Source organism: Vanellus vanellus (genome assembly GCF_965231255.1).
Source record: "Vanellus vanellus genome assembly, chromosome: 5".
NCBI lineage: Eukaryota > Metazoa > Chordata > Aves > Charadriiformes > Charadriidae > Vanellus > Vanellus vanellus.
The window spans coordinates 50331256-50354272 of record NC_138910.1 but is presented as its reverse complement, the minus strand read 5'-3'; the positions used below and the strand labels follow the sequence as shown (position 1 = coordinate 50354272).

Genomic DNA, 23017 nt, shown 5'->3' with positions numbered 1-23017 from the left:
CACAGGGAGAAGTGTTTGACAAGTGTTTAACTTAATAGTGTTTATATATTTTAACTCTGTTAAAAAAGGAAGGGTGGGTTTTTTCCCTTTCCTGTGTGTAAATGCTGTATTCCCAAGGAAATCAGCCTGCAGGTATATAGCAGAACCAAGAATTTGCCAAGGTATAATACTCCTAAGTCAGTATCCATGTATCTGCATCATATTTCAATGGGTAGCTGCACTGATCAAAGCAGTACTACAAAGTTACAGAATCGTGGACTTCTAGTTTATATTGTTTGTTAAAACTTAGCCCCAAGGCTACCATAATCTAGTTAACTATGTCAGAGCTGTTTGATGACCTGCATGAATTGGATCTGTCAGTTCAGCTTCTGCTACATGCATCACAGTTGATACCAACTGGCATGCTTTTGTGCCAGATGGTGCAAAATTGGTGAACAAGTATTACAAATTTTCTTACCTCTGTCATATTTTTGGGGAGTCAGAGTGGAGGCATAGTGCCAGAACACTACAAATGTGACTTGGCAGTGTCGCTGCTCTTGTTTTGTCTGCTGATGGTTAGAGTTTGGTGGAATTGTCATTTAGTTTTGCACAGCCACTTAATTCAGTTTAAAATATAAACCTATGTGATATATTTTGCAGTTCTCGATCAGAAAAATCTCCTAAACTGCCTATAGCAAACTGCTGTTTTCTTCTGCATAGGAAAGAGCGTCTCTTCTCATTTACAGAAAGCTGGGACTAGTTTCTCAGAAGTCCAGCTTTCATTTGCACGTAGGTACAGGTATAGAACGTTATGTATGTGGCAGGGGAGAGGTTGATTTCTATCTATGCACCTGTGTGTTTTACATATATAGTTTCTACTAGGTAATATCTTTATGGTAACAATAATAGTAGTAGCTATTGGCAAACGGCAAAGAAAAACCCTGAGCTCTGTGTGAGAATTTGTGTGCAATTCAAATAGCAAAACAAATGCAGTATTAGACATGAATACATTTTTTAAAAAAAATTCCAAGCCCTAGCACTTAATATTGAGGGGAGCAACATCACTTAGACCAATAAAGCTTTTCTTTTAGCTTGTTGGGGAAGGTTTGTTATATTTCTGGTGAGTTTTCATTTTGTCCTTTCCTGACTGTTTCAGTGGGGTGGCTTGCTCAAATGCTGCATGCTTTGCAAAGACGCTAATAGCCTGACGTATTGCAAGAGTGATTTTTGTATTGTAAGGTATAATTTAATATAAAACTGACCAGGGCTCTCTTTCGTTTTAAGCTGTATCAGCTGGAGTAGTTACCACAAGAACCTGCTAGCCAGCAGTGACTATGAAGGCACAGTCATCCTGTGGGATGGATTCACGGGACAAAGATCCAAGGTCTACCAGGTAACATGCAATCAGTGAGCAATACTTTCCCACACCGTGGACCACATCGCGGGGAGCAGGATTCAGTCTGAGATTCTGCTTCTAGTCCAGCAATAGGCTGTTACATTTGAGAGGGCGAAGTGGATGCTCCTCGTGTTTGTTAAATGTCTCATCCACACAGCTTTATTGAGCTGTAGTCCACCAAGGGAGGTAGCTATATCTTCTTGTCACAGTCATGAGGCAGTTGACGTTTTCTTGCTGCTGCTTTCAGGTAGGGAATCTGCACAGGGAGAAATGAATTTCTGAAAGTTGTTTGTCTCTCCTTTCTTTAGACACCTCTGTCTCTGCATACCTGTTCCACTTCAGTCTTTATCAAAAGCCTTTGGTAAAATCCTGCAGTGATTGCTGCTGCAGGTGCTCATAAAGCAGAAAAGCAAAATGCAGGCTTAAGTGGTGAGGCTGGGAGAATGGAGTGGTAGGCAGAACCCTTCCTGATATCCTCCTGTGCAGAGCAGCGTGCGCACGCAGGTGGGCTGAGCTCAACAGTGAGACCTGTTTCAGGAGAAGCTTCTGGCATTTTGTTTTTTCATGCAATTTGAACACTGTGTTTCAGTATAGTGGATTCTCAGAGGCTTGTGATAAGAACAAGGAGGTTGGAAGAGATGTTGGTCTGTTTAGGGAGAGGCTAGAAGTGCTGCAGGCTGTTGAGTAGGTAGCATAGTGCATTGAAACTGGTCAGTGATAATGAATGAACTGCAGACTGACCTCCAGTTCCCCCTTCTTGACAGTTCAAGATAAGTTTTAATTCCTATTGAAGCCATTGTTTATTTTTTCATTCTGTTTTGGCCATTTTATAATGCTTGTTTTCACTAATCTTTTGCATATCTCAATTAAAAAGAAATTATACTGGACAAAATAAATCTTGTCTGTTTTCCTCTCAAATACATTTTGCATTTCTTTATGAGTCTGAATAATGAACCTAGAGAGCACCAGCTGTTGCTTATGTTAAAACAAACTCATTTTGCTTCCTGTCAGATTACTTGAATTTTTTATTTGGATTTGCATAGAGGCACGCATACTGACATCTGCTTCGCATGTATTAGAAATTCTTTAGTGACTGTCCTGGTGAGCTTTTCATGTCATCGTCTTGGAAGCCTGTATGAAGGCTTTAAACAAAGGGTTTGACTGAATTTTGGGTTTCATTCAATGCAGTGTTTTGCTTCCATGTGGGGTGCGCCAGCGTAGCAAATACAGCTTTTCTGTGTTTTGGGGGAGAGTGTGCAGCCTTGTAAGAATATTTGAGTGGAAGAACACAGGATTAGACACCAGAAGTTTTGTTTAATATCTCAATAGGAAGGTGAGGGTTTCCTGGACTTTCAGAGAGGAAATGTTTGAAATGGCTTTGACCGGGCATCTAATCTGTATTGGGAGATAAAACTGTGATCCACTAGAATAAGAAGCAGCACAGAGTGGAACCACAGCTAGTCAAGCCATGCTGCATAAACAAGGCTTTAATGTATATTTCCTGAAAACATTATTTGTTTTCCTTTCAAGTAAAAAAAAAAATCAGTTTTAGTTCATAAAATTGCCATTCTACTGTTTTCTGCTTTCATGTCATGTCTAGCGTACTACAAGCATTGGTCAGATTGGGAGAAAAGATATTTTTTTGAGAAACTGCTAAACACAGTAAGCTTCTCTGTCCAGGACTCTCCTGACAATTTATACCAAATAGCATGTGGTTTTTTTTTTTCTTTTACTATTTTATCAGATTACAGCTCACTACCTTGCAATATTTTTCTTGTTTCTCTAAACAGGAGCATGAGAAAAGGTGCTGGAGTGTTGACTTTAACTTGATGGACCCAAAGCTATTGGCCTCAGGCTCTGATGATGCCAAAGGTATTATTCTTTTTCAGTCTCTGTGCAGAAGGTTTACACTTTGTATTCCTTTTGAGGAACAAAAATGTGATATTTCAGGTAGCTGTTTCCTCAGCTGCCTTCAGTGTTGTAGTTGACATGGTAATGTGTGAAGATATTACTGAACTTTTCAGATCTTAGTGAAGGAGGGGCTTTGTTTGGATTAATATTTCTTGGTGCAATGTTCACCTTTTTCGGGTAATATGCTCTCTAGATATCATTTTCCAGGACACTAAACAAAGCAAAATGTGTTTTAACATTACTTAAGCTTGTTGAGTTAAAGCCTTGGGGCCTTTCAAAAGAACAGCATGCGTTTATATTTCAAAAATGAGGTTGTTGGAGAAAAAGCAGAAGTTAAAAATGCCTGCTGCTGTTTTACCTGTAGCTCTGAATGTTAAAGACTGTGCACAACAAGAAGTTTCCCGCTTTCGCAATGTGCAGTCTGTTTCTTGGAGCTTAACAGTCGGATGGTGGGCAGAATGGGAGCGCTGGGAGCAACTCTCAGCTTTCCACACTGGGGTCTATTTGACACAGGCCTTTTGGAGAGAACCCTTAAGACAAGCCCTTTCCCAACATACTGGGAGAAAAATGTTCCTCTTCTAAGAAGAAACAGGAAACATCTAAAGAAAAACATGACACTGGGCGATATTTAGTATTCTTCATCCCTAAAGAACAAGATTTTATCTGTAATATGCTTACAATATCAAATTGGAGCTATTAAGCAGCAAGAGCTTTAGAGTTCCTTTCGTAGTCAGTGGGGATCAAATCTCTGATGGGCTGATACAGCTCTGGACAGAGCTCTTCATGATTTGCTTTGAAATGATAAATTAATTCTTCATAAACATTATACTTTGAAAGCTGCTTCTCCCCTCTTTTCAATTCTGTTTCAAAAGAAAGCTGTATTAGTGTTCCTTAATTGCATTTGGCAGTCTAAATGTAGCTGGTAATTCCATTTACAAAAGGCAGCTTTAACGATTATTTTATATTTAAGGTGTGTTTTAAATATTTTTTTTATATACTTCCCCCGCCTTTTTGGTGGAAGTCAGGAGTGTTTTCCATGTGCTTAAATGCAGCAGGAGTGAACATTCACCTTGTAAATTATCAACCTCTTCATCTCATTGCTCCCCATTCATGCTATGCATTTGAAAAAGCTTATCTGTCAGGTAGACATGCATTTATTAGCATGTTAACAAGTTGTCCAGTTTTGCAAAGCCAGCTGCAAGCAGAGCTCCTGTCTCTACTTTAACAGTTCACTTCTTCAGTAATAGTTCCTAAAAGCAAGTGTTTACTTTGAAATTATTGTAATAAAGTCAGCAGATATATATAACTTGCATTTGAATTCATGGAGGTCTTTTGAAGGTGTATTTAGGTTTTGGGGAGTAAAACAGGGCTGGAACATTTTATCCTTTACTTCTACCATGGTTTGCCAGTGATTTGCAAATGTCACAAGCCCATTAGAGACAAATGGAGTCCTGTGTGGAAGTACCTGAAATAAGCACAGATTTTAAAAGTCTTTAAGGTACAGAACAATATTAGCAAATATTCAAATTAGTGTTATAGTGTCCACATTCCTTTTCAGTGATCACATTGAAAGGGTTAAATGTGAGGAAAAGGTAATACCTGTGGTGAGTGTCTTAACTCAAGCCTGCCTAACTTAAATTTTTGTCCTTCTGCTTAGCAAGTTCATGAGTGTTTGGTTGAGTTCTGGCCAGCTTTGGGTTCATGTAATACATTTGGCCAGGTAAAGCGTCTGGTGGGAAATTCAAGTTCTATGTACCCTTCCTGTCCTCTTACTTCTCTGCCTGTGTGGGGCCACAGTGGGCTTTCTAACAAGAAATCTCAATACTGATAGATACTGGTGTGACCAGAACAATTTGAGCTAATCTCACCATACACACTTCCCTGGAAAGCACAAGTATAACATTTTCCTGTCAAGTGATCACAACAAGCCAACAAAAAAGTGACAGCTTTGCCAGTTCTTCTAACTTGCCTGTGTATCTGCCTGTCTCTCCTTGGTCTTTAAAAATTAGCTTCCAACTTGAAAAGCATTTGGTGTGCTCGGTAGGCATGTATTGGGGAAGGAGCTTTTAGATGCAAAATCTTGTGCTTCACAGCTGTCTCTGCCAGGGCTCAGACACAGCAAAGGGGGTGCTAATGAATGGAGTGCTATTAGGGATAAAATTATTCTGATACAATTAGAAACAGAATCCTTGGGTCTTGGATCCTGCATTGTCCTCATCGTTAGATGAAGATAATCCAGGATGCTTATTTATGGAAGATCTTTCTACTCTAATAGCACATAATGAGAGCGTAAAAACATTATTGTATTTGATTGAACTAACTACTGTGTGTATGAAAACCTTACTTTTATCTGCAGTTGTGATGCCCTTACCTTTTAAAGAGGCATAGGTAGTTGTGTATATCTATAGGGATCCAAACGTGTATGCCAACTAGACAGCAGTGAGCAAAATTAAAGCGTTTACTTGTGCTACAAGGAGTTTGGGGTAACGGCATAGTCTTAATTTCAGTTCTTTTATGCACATAGTAATGGCAGGAGCTATGATTCTCATGTAAGTATGAAAGGGTGAATTTCTGCTATTGGAGAACAGATCATTTAATTTTGTGATGGCGATATGATGTATCAAAGTGCCAGGATAGGCTGGAGCTAGTGCATTTCCCTAATGACTTACAGCTGTCTGTTCTGGATTGAGAATGTTGTTTAATGGCCATGGTAAAGTTAGCAGATAGAGTGAAATATTTTGTGATGCCATGTGGGTACAATTTAAGTCTCTACTGGGGTAGACACTTGTTTTGGAGTGATCAAGAATTTCTCTACTCTGGGATTGTTCTTGAAGCGCGCTGAAGCTTGAGGAGATACAATCAGTACTGGCAAATTCAATTGAAGAAAGAGTCCTGGCTTTATGTCCTTTCTGTAAGTCCCTTCACTATTCCCACCTCCAAATGGAGAGGTGGAGCCGAACAGGACCACCTGAGAGCTCTGAGCCGTAGCAAGAGGTTACTTTTCCTTGTATCATGGTAAGGAGGAATGCAAGCAACTGTTTCATTACATCTAAGGAAAGGAATTTCCATGCTATCTTGGTAAATGAGAACACTGGTGCCAGTCCTACAGCTATTTTTCTATAGTGCCCCTGAATTCAGAGGGGCAACACAGATTTGCAGAATTGGCTTCATAAAAAAGTATGGGCTTCTAAAGAGGGAATTAGCCTGAGAACTGCAGGTCAGAGTTTGCTCCTCAGCTTTGTTGGAGATTTCCAGAGGATTGTTTGGCGCTTCATTTTCAGTGGTACTTTGTTCCTTCAGCTTCTGCTGACTTTAACTGGAGGTATAAGTGTTTATTTCCTTTAAAATATCAGGTTGAACTTTCAGTTTGCTCATTTTCCTGGCTAAAAGAACTTCCGTAATTTCCTGGAGATTTGTGGAGTTGTTGGATTCAATTGGGAATACCTTGAAAGGTCAAGAAGATGTTGGTAGTTAAAATACCAACCAAAATATCTGTTTGGCTAACAAAATATTGTTAGTATCGGTGTACCAACTGTGTACACCAACACCTTCAGCTATTGCAGTACAGGCTTCTGCCTCTTTTAGTCAGTGTTTAGACACAGAACTGATGTACAGAAAATTAATTTATAAACTTACACATTTGGTGTAAATCTCCAACCAAATAAAAAATACCTTGAAAAGACCTAAACATTTTAAACTGAAAAAGCTGTTCTGAAGGCACCTTCTTACTTGTTTGATAAGAGGTAGACATTTGGCCACACAGAGATGTCTCCCTCAGCAGCTGCAAAATTAGGAAACATGCTTTGAGAACATGTATTTTAGAAATAGTCAATCTCAGATGGTTGCTTGTCTCATCAACACAATTCTAGGTGTTATCAAGACATCTGTACATTGTATAATTACTGCCTCAACCTCAGCAAAATTGCTGAAAGCTACAGCAAATAAACTCTACCCTTATGAATTATGCTTTATTAACCTGTCAGTTCTTTTTAAAAATAATGGGCAGTTCTAGGTAAAACTTGACATGTTTCATTACGGGTTGTTATATGCCGCATATATCTCTTTTATGGCATTGGCTAAGATACAATTGGAGCCTAGCATATCTCACAGCAGTTAGATCACAGAAATTGCAGACTCTAATCTGTCTGTTAATTGTAACATATATTATGAGGACTTTGAACAAACAGGTTGACTCTTCACCAGATTAAATGGCTCAGCTTATGGCCTGAAAACTTGAATGAAGAAAGGAGCGAGTTGAAACTGAGCCTGCAATTAGCTTTTGCTACAAAACTGAGACCAGATGGCCATTTGTTTATTAGAGGTGGTGTCAATGAGAGGCTTGGCGACTTTAGATGCAGTATTAAATATTGATACCTGGTTGGAAGACTTCAAGACAAGCCTGTGTGGTTTTAGTACTAGGTCTGGGCAGAGCATCACTCTGAACTGCGAGATTGTGTAACCTCCTTGCATGCCTCAAGTTGATGCAAAGTTGTCTGCCAACAGTGTCCTCTTGTAATCATGGTATTATTTGCTTCCTATACCATCTCATCCATAAACTTGATGTCCTCTACTGCCACTGCAACTTAGACTATACATCTCTTGGTGTCTGTTCATTAAAGCAAAATGCTAATGTTTTATTGTTTTGCAAAATTGTCTTTCCTGGCTTCCTTCCCCTCCCTGACCCCGAGCGCAAAACACGATGGAGGAGGTATATCATCCAGTCCCACTTGGGAGAAGAGAGCATCTGAAGCCATTTTTGCAAAGCTGTTGGTTTCATTTAGAAATGTAGCTAGATGTTTAAGATTAGTATTATAGCTCTGGTAAATGAGAACGGATTTTATTTCTGAAAACCAACAACGAGGTGGATGATGTTTTCATTGAATTTTACATAATGCTTATATGCAAATACAGTATGCATCAATGTTTGTATTTCTGGTGTATCTGTTATGTGTGTGCTGCTTTATAATGGTTCCAGGCAGCTGTCAGATACCCACACAGTCCTTGCTGTATTTAAAATGATTCCTTAGTGAGCTCTGAGCAGTCATGTATTTCCTTCATCCTTGAAGCAGTTCTCCTAGGTACGGTCAGAAATAGCGCAATCTTGTTGCTTTTTGTTTCTTGCCATACTATTAAAAAGTAGGTGCACTAGAACGACCCTGCCAGTATTCCTCCTTTTCCTTGACCATCTAAAACATCCTTCTTCGAAGCTCTGACTGAGGTGACTAAGAGGTGATACAGAGGGGCCCTCAGAGGGTGGGGGCACACATCATAATACTGCTTACCTCATTTATTGACCACAGGGAGCTATTTTTGCTCACTTGACCTCCAAAGTGAGCTTTCTGGAAAAAGACAGCAGAGGACCCGTTGGCCACAGATCTGAAGAAGCCCAGACAGCTCATGGCAGCTGTTTAGGGGAATTAAACCTTCATGTAGCTTCTGCATATTCAGACATTGGCTTCAGCCTGCTCTGCTTCCTGCCTCAGCATGCTGATCATGATTAAGTACAGCACAACCCACTCATCAAGAAAATGGGGGGAGAACATTTAAGTCTTATTTGAGTCTGCTTTGTAGGTATCAGTGTGTTGTGCTGCCCCTTCACCTGGACTGTGGGCAAGGGGTTTCACCTGTAGCTTTCAATACTAAGGTTGGCTGCATGGGGAGCACCTGGCACTCTTTAAGGTTAAATAGTACTTGAAGTGTTTGTGGAGGGTGAGGAAGGCTGTATTTTGAAAAGCCACTGGTGTTTTCTGTTGGTTGTCCTGTGAAGCACTGAAGTCAGTACTTGGGGAAAGAGGTCATTCTGTACCACAAAGCTTAATCAATGTTCACACGGTAGTCTCATAGAACAGTAGAGTTCCTTGTACCAAGGAAATATATCATCATAGGAAGCCAGCATACTGATTTCCTTCCTGCCTGTGCCAGTTTCTCGAGAATAAAACAAGTTGTTCTCACTCACTGTCCCCAAGCATACAATTAGGTGTATTTATTCTGTGCAAGGCAATTCTGCCACAGAGCGTGGAGTTCTTTCATCCCAGATAAGGGACAAGGAACAAAAAGGATGTAAGCCTTCCTGCTCTTGGTTATATGAATCTGCTGTCCAGTAGCCTTAAATGCTGAAATTCTAGCATGTGGTTAGTCACCTGTTCTGTTCTCAGCTGTGTGGGGTGTGGACCTGTGTGTATGGAGGTGGGCAGAATATTTACAGTTTACACTTGAGAATCTTCTTAAGCTTACCAGCCATCAGCACCAATTGACCCTTTATAATCACTAACATCTTGGCAACTGAGGCTTTTAAGAATCTTATATATGAAATAACTAGATTTTATGTCTTTCAGATGAGGTTGATTATTATTTTTTTGCATTTCTCATTTACTCATTTCTCTTTTTCTGTTTATCTAGTGAAGCTGTGGTCTACCAACTTGGACAACTCGGTAGCAAGCATCGAGGCCAAGGCTAACGTGTGTTGTGTCAAATTCAGCCCATCTTCTAGGTATCACCTAGCTTTTGGCTGTGCAGGTAGGTAAAAGGGGTTTGGGGCAAAGAGATACTGTTTCTTCCTTCCTTTGTTTTTTATTCCCCCCAAAGATGTGAGGTTGGCTGCTGCGCCCAGGACTGAGGTGTCTTTGCAGTTAAAATGCCTCTAAGCTACACTTTTCAAGTGTGCAGTCACCCAGAAGACATCATGATACCAGAGTGTCAACTTCATCCTGCAGCCTGACTTTTTAATTTGGGTGCCTCTATCAGAGATAAAAGCTCATGAAAGCAGGTTGCCTAGTGTGTTTATTGAGATCACTAAGGCAACCAGGCAAAGCTCAGCTTTGAGAGTCTCACGGCAAAGTTAATGTGTTAACATGGTGATAGTTGTTCTGATTTATAGCGTTGCTCTATAAATACTACAATGCCATACTGGGAATTTTAACTGGTTTTACCTGAGGCATGCTGTAAAACAGTGGCTGTACGTGTTTCCCATAGCTGCAACTACAATCCCCATGGGTGAGCTTGTGTTTTCCTAGGTTGGGCAAAGCATTGCTGTTAATGTGGTTTTTCTGAAGTAGTCAGTGGGGAAGGCACGATGAGCCTTTTATTCACTTAGATTAAATAGTTCTTGGTGATAATACAAAGATTTGAGAGCAGAGCGGGTATCGCTTTGGGGAGAAACTGTATCAAGCTATGCATGCAGCAACTGAAACTTGGAGGTGCCTATAAATGTTTAACCAACTCTGCATTTTTTTTTTTTTTTTTTTTTTTTTCTCCTTGGGGAGTTTTAATGCAGTTGTAACTAGATGTTGTGACGACATTTGCTGTCTCTGGACTTCAGGAGATACGTTGATCATTCTTGCAACCACTGGTTTGCCGTTTCATTTAGGTGTTCCAATTTCCAGGCTGGTTCTACTTAGATTGTGACTCTTAGGAGGGAAAAATAAATTTGCATTTTGATACACTGCAAGAAATGGATTCAAGTTGGAGTGTAAAATACTGACTTGCTTGACAGGCATGTCGCTGAAGTTTAGTGAATTACATGCAAGAGTAGAATTGAATTACAATACCTACTAGCAGCATCTGAATGAAAGGGGCTATCTGTGAAAGGCTCTAGGGAAAGATGAGAGCACCAGCTCCAAATGGATCAGCTGCTGATTAAAGTAGATATGTAAAAGCACCACAAAACAGAATTCTTCCTGATAAATCAGTAACTGTGATTCTTTTCCACCTGAAAGGCAGAGGGAGAATAAGGCACAGATAGATCTATGAAGGCTTTCAGAGCTGTACGGCACATGGGATGGAAGCAGATAGGAGTGTTTCTATCCCCACACTTATATCTAACAAACCACAATGGGTTCATCTTCAACAAGTGTGTTTGGGAAAGAAGCATTAGCGAGCACTAGGAGTTATATGGAGGTTGTAAATGACTACATGTGCATTTTTATGATTTAGAGAATGCTGAGGGGTAAAATGGTATTTGTACTGGGTAAGGTGTAGGAGGAAGACAAGATAAAATTTTAAAAGTGTTTACATCTGCTTGATGCTTGGTAATTGAGTCTCTAAATAAAAATTATAATGAGTATTTAACTATGATTGCTGAAACAATTACATGGAGTAATTGAACTGATGGGAATGGCTTCCCACAAAGGAATTCTAATTGATCTTTCAGCAATAAATACATGTGAAAATGGCATATGAAATTAAAAGAATTACTGGGGACTTGAAAGATGTTACTTCTGAACTCCTAAAAAAAAATCAGAGCAAAGAAATGAATTAGTGTCTACTTTCATACTCCATATAGTCAAACACTCCTGTTTCATGTGTTGTGATGGAGGCAAAGGTTTTTCTCCTCCATCAGTTTCAGATGGTCTTATTTACTAATTTAGTTTAGTCTGTGGGAGAAGCCATCTAACTTGTAAATAGTGTGATTTGTCACATGGGCTATAAAATTAATAAAGGAAGAGTCAAAGCTGGTTTCCTTGAGTAGTATTGGGGGGAAAAAAAAAGATGGATGGCGCACACTGACTTGGCCATTCCTGTTTGCACCCTAGTAGGAATAAAGATGAGCGATACAAAACACTAATTCAGTGACCAGTGTAGTGGGCAATTTTAGAAAGCTTCCTAGCTCTGCCTTGGCTTGTTCACATGCTCAGAGGATTTTCAGTTTTGAAAACTTTCAATTACTTATTCAGTGATTTAGTCAATGGTGAAAGAGCCAAGACCTCCTAGCATTGCATGCCCAACGCAGTTCTGTACAGTATTTAGGTAGAAGTGCTGCTCCTGTATATACTTTTTTATTTGTTGATTTGGTGGAACTTAATGCTATATATGCGTGTGTATATTTGTAGTTTAAGACTTGATGAGATAAGCAATTGATTAAATGGTTGGGGGGGAAGTATTGGTACTTTGAGATATAAAAGGAGGAAATAAATGGATTAGATATACCATTATTAAATTACTAAACATACATGTTTCAGTTCCCCCTCTTTCTCTGTATGCAGAATAGCTTGCAAGCTAGCATGCCTTGCTTTAGCAGTGCAATTCTGGCTGCAAGTCTAAATTTTTTCAGTGTTAACATTTTGAAATTATGTATTCTTTTGAATTTTCATTTCTTGTTTTTATTTTCTCTTGAGGATCTTTCTTAATCAGACATACAGCTGAAACACCTTTTCATAAGGCTTTGTTCTTTCACACCTTGTGTAATGAAACATTTTCCTCTGCCCTTGGCAAATGCATTTTGCCCACTTGCAATTGCCCATCTATTAGAAATGCCTCTTTTAAGTGGGTTTTCCTGATCATGCTTCAACTAGATCAGTATCTGTTTGAATCTCTGTGCTAGTTTCCCTCTCTGCATTCCCCACAGAAACAGGATGCCTGTCTGAAGGTCCTTTCTACCAGTCTCCAGTTTACGTATCCCTTTTCATTTGTTAGTAAAATCTTGACTGTTGGCTCACCTCTGCCAATGATGCTATATTCTGCATGGGTAAAATATTCAGAGAGGTACCTTTGTGCTTTCTCTCACTTTCTCCAGTTTTAGAACAATTCCCTTTTACAAATAAAAAAAATAGAAAGGAAGGTACTTAGAAGTCCCATAGAGGTCTACCAACATGTGGCATGAATTATGTGAGCTGATGCAGCAGCCTGTTAAAGTTTTCTCATTGCCCTTTTGTTCTTTGTGTGCCTCTATCTGCTGAGGACCTCTGGTCCTTAAACCAGGGGCTCTTTGGGGTGTATCTGTCACTTCTGCGTGTCCAATGCTGAGGGTGATGGGAGCTTCACCCTCAGATGAGTCCCTCAATCGTACTGCAGTGTAGGTAGTCATAGTCACGTACCCACAGCTTCAGGGCTCTAAGTGATCCTGAACCAGTGATCTTGGTTTTAAAAAAGCATTTCCAGCTGCACCTGATTTGCGTGCTGTATTGTCAAATAAAAGGAGTGAACCAAAGGACTGTGGTGGTGGATTTTGAAGCAAGTCCAGGCTGCAAACCCTGTGGCACAGCCAGTGAAATGGGGGTTATTGCTCCAGCAGCTTTGGCTGTGCTTTTCTTCCTGATGAGACTATATTGACTCTGTTAGACTGCTCACTGCTGTTCATATCATACTGCTCTTCCTTCACGGAGAACATCCCTTTCCCCCTTGTGCCGAGTCTGTCTGCGGGTCCATGCCTGTCCCTGGCAGCAGAAGGAGACCATGAAGCGACTGCTTTGAATGATGCTTCCTGAAAAGGACATGATGTGGGTTGGAATTGGGGATTTATGTGGATTTCTTGGTCAAACCCTCTGTGCTTCAGTATACCGTTGGTAAACATGAGTAGCGGTGCTGGAAGGAGTTACCGTGACACTCTGCTTTAGATGTTGCCATGGTCAAAAGTGTTGTTAGCTGGTGTATGTCCATATGGAGCACTTTCCTGTAGTAGAGAGTTCTGGGTTGGCTTTAGATACCATAGAAAACTGTGCTTTAGTTGCCACTATAGAAGCAAATCCCAGGATTACCATCTAATATGGATGATATATATGTTTCTCTTCTGGGCTCTTCACTCTGAAAGCTTTTAGATGACCAAAAGATCATTTTGGTAGCTTAAAACAGAACAAATGAGCAATAAACTCAAAATAGAGCCTATACAAGAGAGGAATGGGCATTTGGTTTGGGAAATAATTCTCTTAAAACCAGACAGGCACTTCAGGTGAGAAAGAAGCTAGTGTGTCTGGCTGCAGCCTGATAAAATCTGTTGCAGTGGAGAGGGCATATAAAGAAGAAAAGATTCCTTTTGTCTGTTACTTTAATAAAATATTCTATTTGCATGCTTACTGAATTGAAACATTGGGCAGTATAAACTGTAATCACTGCCGAATACAAAATCAGGTAATTTTGTGGTCTTTTCCTCTTTTTAAAAATAGATAGGGTTTTATTCTGAAATTAGCTATATAAATCATGAGTGAAGTTGTTATTGTTCTGCCTTAGCAATAGCACTGATGCCCTCAACCCATATATTTTCTAGCAGTACCGTTTCCCTGTTTTTAAAAAAAAAAAAAAAAAAAAAAAGGCTGAAAATGCATGCAGTTGGCAGCTTGAATGTCCAAGTTGTGCAGTCTGGGTGAGATCAGACTGTCTGCTAACTCTAGTGAGCTAAGCATAGCTATTGATGGTAGTGATGCTTTATTCCCAGCATGCTGTAATACTGTCAGCAGCTACCACTGACCTTTTATTTCCCATATATTATGCAGAGATCATGTCATCAAAACTTCAGATTCCTGAGTTCTTACACTAGATGCATCATCCTCTCGCATGCTATTTTTTTTTTTTTTTTTTTTCCCTGTACAACCCTCAAATCTAGGAGGTTGGATTGGGGGATGAGAGGGGTTCCTCAGGGCTGCAAAGATGCAGGACAGAGACTACCTGCTTTCCAGGAGCTTCACAAAATAACTGGAAGCAGCGGACAAGTATGGATGGACAGAGGAAAGCAACAGAACAGCTCCAACATGGTCAGAGCTTAAGGCTTTGCTGGGTTAGTTTTAACCTTGATCAGGTCTCCAACCAGCTTCACTGCATTGTCACAAACTCTTATCAGTGTGGTTTGAGATGAAGTGACCAGGGCAGGGAAAACATGGGGCGGTGCTGATTTATGGTGGTTCTACTACTTACAGCCTCAGAGTTTGAGACTACTTACATTGGGGATACCGTACAACCTACTAAACATTCACAATTTTGCTTTTCCATCTCTTCCTTCATACCGGCAGTTGTGTGGCCAAAACTGAATTGCCTTTTTTTGGATCAGCGCATGCCCTGATCGTAAAGCACCAGTGCCAGTCCCAGACAGGCTTTTGGCAGCCTGAATTGAGGTCAGCATTAGCTGCCAAGGGGCAAATCCTCACTGAACATGAGATCTCCCAGTGCTGAGGGGAGCACTTGCCCCCTCTGTCTCTCCTTACTCCCTTCCCCGCTTGTACAGTGATGCTGAGCAGGAGCACTTCCCAAGAAAGTGCTTTTCTTTCAAAGATGGTTTTGCCCTTCCCCAGAAGGTTTTGCATGCTTTTTAAAGATCTTCCCTGTGCACCGTCTTTGGCATTGCAGAAGGGTATCATACTCTGGCTTTGAAAGCTACTGCCTTTCTTTCATTGTTGAATTGGCCACAAAACTAACAATACTGATCCACAGCATCCCGTATGCCAAAGGACTTCTGTTGCTATGTCAACAGCTTTGTTTTCATTTGCAACTGTTTACCCACCCCTTAAGATCTCTGTATTGCCCTCATGCGCTTACAGTTCAAGGTCACATGTGGCTTCTTTATCGGTATTGTTCAATTTTGCTAATATATGTGGTGTCCAAGCGGGACCACTTTGGAGACCATCCTTGTCCAGTGAAATGTTGATTTTTCTGCTGCAGTAACTGGAGCAGTGATTTCTCTTTTCCAAACATCTCTCTATAGAGCTAGCCTTTCATCCTGCCTCAGATCTGGGTGTCTTGCCTGGCTTGTCACTCAGCTCAGAAGAATGATGTGATATTAATGACCAAGAAGGCAGTGTGCCTTTTTGGAAGAGAATTAATGTTTTCCAGCTGAAAGCAAGGTCTTACCTTAATAGATTCTCATGGGTAAGTACTCTGTTCTATTGAATCTCTGTAGTGACTCAGAAAGAATCTATTTGTGCGAACATATGACATGTTTAGGGTGGAGTTAGGCGGCTTCTTTGAGCTTAAGCTACAAGATTACCCTTAGCGTATGAATTGAGTGCAGTGTTCAAAGGCACAGGCAAAAAGGTTAGGCATTTCTTTCAAGCCCGTGGGAAAAACTTCACAGCAGTGCTCAAAATTCAGCCTTTATGAAATTGGTATGGCATGCAGCAGTCCAGAACCTGCCTGTTAATTGTATTGGACTTTACCTGTAGGGTGTCTTTTCTTTTTGTGGGTATTCAATAATCTTTCTATAGTCCATGATCTCTGAGGCTATTGGCAGGGGAAGGTAGGGGACAAGGTCTGTGTTCTGGAAGTGCATGCTCGTCACCTTAAAATTTAAACTTATTCCAGAATTCATTGCAAAGGCTTCATTTGTTGTAACTTTTAAAGCATCTATAGCACTTTAGTAAGTTGAGGGTTGTTTGTAGGAATCTGTATTTTTGGCCAGTGTGGCTATGATCATATTTCTGTTCCAACACTACTTATTGTGGGGGAAGCACTGAACGTAGTGGGATTGTTTAGGTTAGAACACCGTCTTGACAGTTTGACTTAAATGTTATCCCTATTCATGGGTGCTGGGATGTAAATAAAAGTGAAATATCAAACCATAGCTTCTGCTGTCCTTGCGAAAACAAGCTTTCTGGCACTAGTAGGTAGATCATATTCTGCTTCTGCTCAGGACGGACAATCAGGAGAACTGCAGCCATGCAGTTATTTAGGTTATTTAAACCTATGATTTTTTTCAGTTAAGCTGACTTGCCTGTACCTGCACACTAGAGATGCTACCAGATCAGCCAGACGCTGCACAGTGCTGTCCTGCCTTGCTGCTTCTGCTTCGTAGGAAATCATGAAGGGACATGAAACCACTCATAGGTGTGCAGGACACGTTGCATGTGCAAATTTCACATAATCTTCAGACTTTAAAAGCTTATATAACTTGCACAGAAAAAGTAGTCTTTGACTTGTGTTGGATAAAGCACTTGCAATGAATAGTTAGAGACCTATTGGGAGTTTCCTAGCTTTATCCCAGAGGTCATCACACTTCAGTAACAAGTGAATGAATAAAATGAACTTGAAAAGCTCCATTTGATTCTCTGGAGTAAAGAATAAATCTGTCATTAGTAGAAATGAGCATGCTAATTGTTTGCTTAAATATTCTTTTCCTGAACATTTTGTCTTACCACTGGCATAGAAGTAATTTAGTCAATGTTACAAAATTTAAATTTAAATTGAAATGAGCCTTGAAATTCAGGAACAGACAGGCAACTCCAAGATTCATCTTTTCCTCAAAATGCCAAACTGCTCTTGCTACTAGCTGTTGCTGTATCCCTTAGAGTTTAATCCTTTCCAACCTCGCGGTTTCCAAAGCTGCAGTTTTTCTCCTTATTTAAAGGAATTGCTCATTGGAATGACATCCTCTATAATGGTTTCCTGTGTTATGTCCTGTTCAGACTGCTGCATAGATTAACTGTTCCACCCTTTTATTTGGGTACTGAGCATATTTGGACTCTTATAACATGCACTATTCTTTCCATACAAACCAGTGAAGATTGTCACATTGCATAGGAAAATCTGTAACCTGCGAATGCTGTGTGGACTCTCATCTCGAAGACATCTTTTCATAGTGTCTGAGCACCATAAGTTTTTAAGAGAAGAGTTTTTGAAAGTTTGCACTAGGTTCCTCTAAAGATGCACTCTTAGCTATTTGAATCTCAAGATGACAAAAAGTAAGACTGTAGATGTGTATACAAATCTAGTCGCTCTTCACATGACTTAGGTCCTTGCCTAGCTGGAGTGTGCATAGCTTCTTTTCTGCATTGAATACCTGCGTATCATCATGTGCTTTCCTGTGCTTATTTTCTTGTCCACATAATCCACCATACCTTTGGAGTTTTGGTTTAAGCATTCTTATTAGAACGTTGAATATTAGTGATTGTGACACTACATTTAGTGTCTCTTCCAGTGGAGTCTGCTTTGAGGGCAGTTTAGTTAACGAATCAGATCACCATCTCCAGAACCTAGTAAAAGAAGTGTTATATATCCTCAGGCTAGTGAAGCAAAATGTAATTCTGGACTAAAATTGGGTTTAACTGATAATTTGGCAAACTCGGGTTCTCAGCTGCATATTGTAATGCATATGGCAATAGCCTGCACTTTCTCTAGAGCCAGTTTGACTGCTCTGAAGCCTGTTCGGTTGTTTTTGTATGATATTTGCTGATATGACAAAAACCTTAAAGCTGTTGCATCATAAATGCATCCCTAAAATTTTAAGAGGATGTTCCTTTTTATATCTACCTTTCTTAATGTCTCAAGCCCTTATCTACATGACCTTGACCTCTTGGAGCATGTGGTCCCTGGGAGTCTGACTGCGCTGCCCTTTCCCTCCATCACAGCTCCATGACACGCATAACTTCGAGTCATTTAAGAACCAGACATGACCATGGGTTTGCAGTAAGAATAAATACTGTGTGCAATAAGTATCTTGAATTGGGAGACGTCTATTCCACAAATGAGGTAGTACTTTTGGCTTTGATAGAGGTATCCAACACTCTTTGTACAAATGAGACTCCTGGTGCTCATGTGAGAAGTTTCAGCTCTTCAGTGTATTTAGACAGCATGGTTTGAAGCACCTTTTACTATAAAATGACTGTTCTTCACATGTTCTAGGTGTCTTAAAACTTATTTTGGACATCAGCCTACATGCAGTAGGGCATGTATTATCATACGTGTTACATAGTCAATGAGAAAAGTTGGATGAAGAGTCTGAACACTAATTCATTCTTTATGTCTGAAGGAGAAAAAAACTCTTCCAAAAGCTGCAGGTTGTTACTGTTATTGTCTGCATTGGTTTTGTAACATTAGTAAATCTTCCTTATGTGTACTGAATATTTTTTTTTTCTCCAACAGTCTGATAGAAGGCAATCTTTGGATTGCATAAAAAACCAGCTATTCCTTATTCCTGTGAGAAATCTCTGTCACTCTAAAACTATAAAGGTCAGAGTTTCAAAGGAGTTCTGGAGAAATCTGTTTTGCTTTCCCCCTCTCATCAGAGCCCTTTTCTCAACTGATTAAGATCTCTAATGTTTTATGTCTCCTCCTTCTCTCCTTAATACGAGACAAGTTATTTAGGGTGGAGGTTTTATGGGCTGCTGTGTCAAAAGCTTTAGACAAGTCAGTAAAAAATGTCCCCAGTGTGTAAAGACCATTATCCATAACCCAGCAAATGTCATCTGTAACTTCAAGCCATAGGGAATCTTGAATACAAAGGTTAAAAACCCAGTTGGTGGTTCCCATCAGGGCTGCTGTTCCCTTCATCTGTTCAGCAGAGGGAGATATAGATCTTTAGTGAAATGCTTGATATACATTCAAAAAAGGTACATTTGGTGTTAGTAAGAGATGAAAATCACTGGCTGAAACAGTGTATAGTCTTCCCTGCAGAGGTCTGTCAAAATATTTCAAGTGCTAACCTGAAACCCTCTGCTGTCACTTCACTGAGCCTTCCCTTGGTAGAAGGAAAGGTAGGAGGTGTTTATTGTGCTGTTGGTTTTGCAAGAGATTGAACTGAGGCTACCAGACATGTTTAATCTAACCTCAGCTCTCTTTAGATCAGTTTTCATGGAGTGGACCTTTCTCATGTTGCTTCCTTTGTCATCCAGTCTGCTAAAGAGAACACTGTTAGGTATTTTCCTTCTTCTCAGAGCTATGCTCTTCCTTCATTTAAATGAAAACCTGGGCTTTATTTGTGTTGGATTCCCTAAATATGATTTTTGGAGGCTGGTGCCCATCATCTGTATTGCAGTGTCGGAAAATGAGATTGAGTTGTCATCCCCAAATACCCATGTGACTTCCCCTGCTTTAGAAAGTTCCTTTCATCTTCTCGCTAACATCATGGGCTCTGTGGCTTCCTCACTTAAAAGGTACAGTTTTTAAGATTTTGCCACCAGCAAAATAAATCATACAGACTTAATCTTGTATAGTTTTCAGAGCGTGCTGTAAAGGAAGAGTGCATGGGGGAGGCTTTGACCTGCACGGAAAGTATTTATTGAATGTTTTTGCAAAGTTCACTCCTCCTTTGGGTGGCTGTTGAATTTGACACCTGTGAAGACAGGGTGTGTGAGAGCTCCCTGGCAGTCTGGTACAATGATGTTGTTGTCTAGACAGAACTTCTGTAGCAAACATGAATGAAGCACTGCATCCCAAATCATCTCAGGCACACATGTGAAATACAAAATAAGGGCATTGTTCCAGTTTATTGCTGTGGACCAGAGTGCTGCTTCTAGAAGAGATTGCTGAGATTCCCCTTGGGCAACAGAAAATGGTTAATCAGAGAAAACCCGTTTCTTTACTGCAAAGGAAACTCCAGGTAAAAAGAGGAGGAAAAAAGCGAATGCATCAAATGGGTAATTTTGTATTAGTTGTAGAAACAAAGTGCTTGCAATTTCTGCTGGAACAGAAAATTGCGAATACAAAGCCATATCCAGCAAACATTTTAATGTGCTTGTAACAAAGGCTGTTAGGATAAAATTTTCTTGGTTTATTTGTTTTGATGTTTTTTTTTTTTTTTTTGAAGGGAAGGTATAGACAGGAAAAATAAAAAAATACCAGTTAGCTTTGCCCATGCTGCAGTGTTCTACAGGGAGTTGTTGGGGTGAAATGGATTTATTTCTGCACTCTCCTCCTCATGTGATTTGTCATGCTGCAAGTGGAAAACAGCACACTGCATTCTTCAGCGAAATGGTCTGGATAGTTTTGTCTGTCAAAGGTTCTTTGCTTCAGGCTGTATCAAACCCATTTTTAATCTCCTTTCTTACAGTAAGGGAAATGGTTTGTAAAGAGGGCACTCATGTCAGCTCACTGCTGTCAATATCTAATTTCTTCAGAAAAATTTTGTGTTAATTTTTGGTGCTGGGATTTGTTCGCCCAAATTCAAGTCCACTTTGTTTCCCATCCCTAATACGTTGTTGCCTTTTCTCTTTTCCCAGAGCGTGTATTTCCTTTATGTAGTGGAAACTATCACACTGTCTTCTCTCCCTGAAATGGCTTGTGATAGGCCAAAGCCTGCTCTGATCATATCCCATCCCGATATTACTCTGTCAAGTGAAATAAATCTCTTTATAATGTTTCGTTGGCTGGAAGGTTCCCTCACCGTTCTTTGAATGCCCAAATGCCACCCTGTCTTTCTATTGCTATAATAAAGACCTTTTTTTTTTTTTTTTTTTTTCCCTCTCCATACACTCTCTTCTGCCCTAGAAGAGACACATGATTAAAAATAATCTTTTTTTGTTGTCCCTGCATGAAGGTTCACATGTCTTGTTGAGTTGAATTATTCCCAAAGATGGAGCATTCAACTGTCCTATATCCCCAGTCTTCTCTCCAGAGCAAGGCACGCACATGGATGTTCAAACTCCAGCCTGCCTTTCTGCCATAGGGGAGATTAAATCTGGACCCTAAACTTTTCATACAAAACCACTTCAGTCACATGAAGTTCTCTAAGTGCTATTGTTTGGTATTACAGACTTGGCAACAGTTAAAGTTCAGCAGTTCTCCATCTTTTACTAGTAAGGAGAAAAGAATGAATTAAAGGAGAACCAAGGTTGTATGGCAGTGCCTTGCGCCACCACTATCATGTGAGAGTAGGTAGACAAAACCTGAAAGATCTGAGAAGCCAGAAACTTGTGCAGCAAAACACAGCCTAAACATTAATGCTGTAATGCTGAGAGATGGGTTAATGCTTTTCCTTCCTTATGTCAATAGCAAATGGCTTAAGCAAATTTGGATTAAAAAAAATTCTCCCTAATCCTTTGACATGAGAGTACTTTTCAAGGCAGCTGAGGGAAGAGTTTGCAGAATCTCTGACTTTGGAAATGCTTAGAGCTTGACTGAGTAGGACCATTGAACACAATTATTTAAGTTGAAAGTTGAATACAACTTTGCAGTTGTCCATTCTTTGAGCAGGAAGTTGCGCTGGCTGAATTCCAGAGGTCCCTTCCAACCTACGTTATTCTATGACTTTCAGAGCCCTTGAGCAGAAATGGATTTCAAATAGAAACTGCACTCTGCGTAGGCTTAAGTTTCGGTTTGGGCTTCCTAGTAATTAAATCCTGAGTTGTCTTGTGACCAGCCTTTGATATCGCTGCCTTTGTGGGGAGGCTCTGTTTCCTGGTGTGGAGGTATGTAGAATATTCACTGGAGAGGTTCCACTTCATTATTAATAGCTTTTTAGTTAGTCTCTAAGTAAGTATGCAGCTTGTTAGATGGCTTTGAGGTCAAGAGAGTGTTGAGGCTTTTGTAGGTTTCCCTTCAAATGAAAGCAAATCTACTTTAAAGCATTTTGTTTTCAAGGTTTGGGTTGTGATAGCAGCTGTCTGTCTTTTCTCAGGTTTTTGAGAAAGAGCAGCACTTGTTTACCTGGCCCTGGTTCAGGTTTCTGTAAGGATTGAGCATCTAATGTGCCAAGTCATCTTCAGTGTACTGCAATACAGTACACTGTAGTACAGTATACTACTGTTTGTTTGAGTTTATTTTTAAATCAAGATGTTATACCTCTTTATCTCCTTCCTCTTTCTCCTCACAAACAGAAAAAGAAAAGTTTTTAACGGTGGCAACTGAGGCTGCATATGAGCCTTCTGATTCTGTTTCCATTTTTAGTCTAGCCAAAGACTTTACCTCTGAGGATGCAAGCAAGAAATCACACCGAGCCTGGCTGAAAGAGATGTTTGGATAACCCATCTTGATCTTAAAGTTCTGTTGTTCTACCACTTGTTTATCTATGTTCAAGAAAAATTCATTAAGGTAACTTGCCCTCTCCTTCATGGAATACCACTTAGGGGAATGAGAACATGTACTCTTTCCTTTCGCCTAGAGACACTTGAAACACAAGCTTTGGTTTGAGCCATTGGGCTCTGGACACTTGAAGGCAATAAGGATATCTTTTCCTGCTAAACAAGTTGCCTAGATGTAATTCAAGGTACCTTTGAAGGCTTCATTCTGTCCACTCTGTGTGCTGAGTAATTTTGCTTACACTTGGTATACAGAGGAGAAACAAGTGAAAGGAAAGATAAGTTTCAATAGGTAGGTGTT

At 40.1% G+C, this 23017-nt stretch overlaps 1 protein-coding gene across 1 annotated transcript in view; it reads left to right on the top strand.

The window, feature by feature from the left end:
• Positions 1-23017, top strand: part of COP1 (COP1 E3 ubiquitin ligase) — a gene marked incomplete at its 5' end in the record, with an annotated part of 128964 nt that overhangs the window by 63134 nt on the left and 42813 nt on the right. The window contains 3 exons of the mRNA XM_082483356.1: positions 1264-1372; positions 3166-3247; positions 9686-9802. Coding sequence (XP_082339482.1) covers positions 1264-1372; positions 3166-3247; positions 9686-9802 — 308 coding nt within the window. The remainder of the gene's footprint in view (positions 1-1263; positions 1373-3165; positions 3248-9685; positions 9803-23017) is intronic.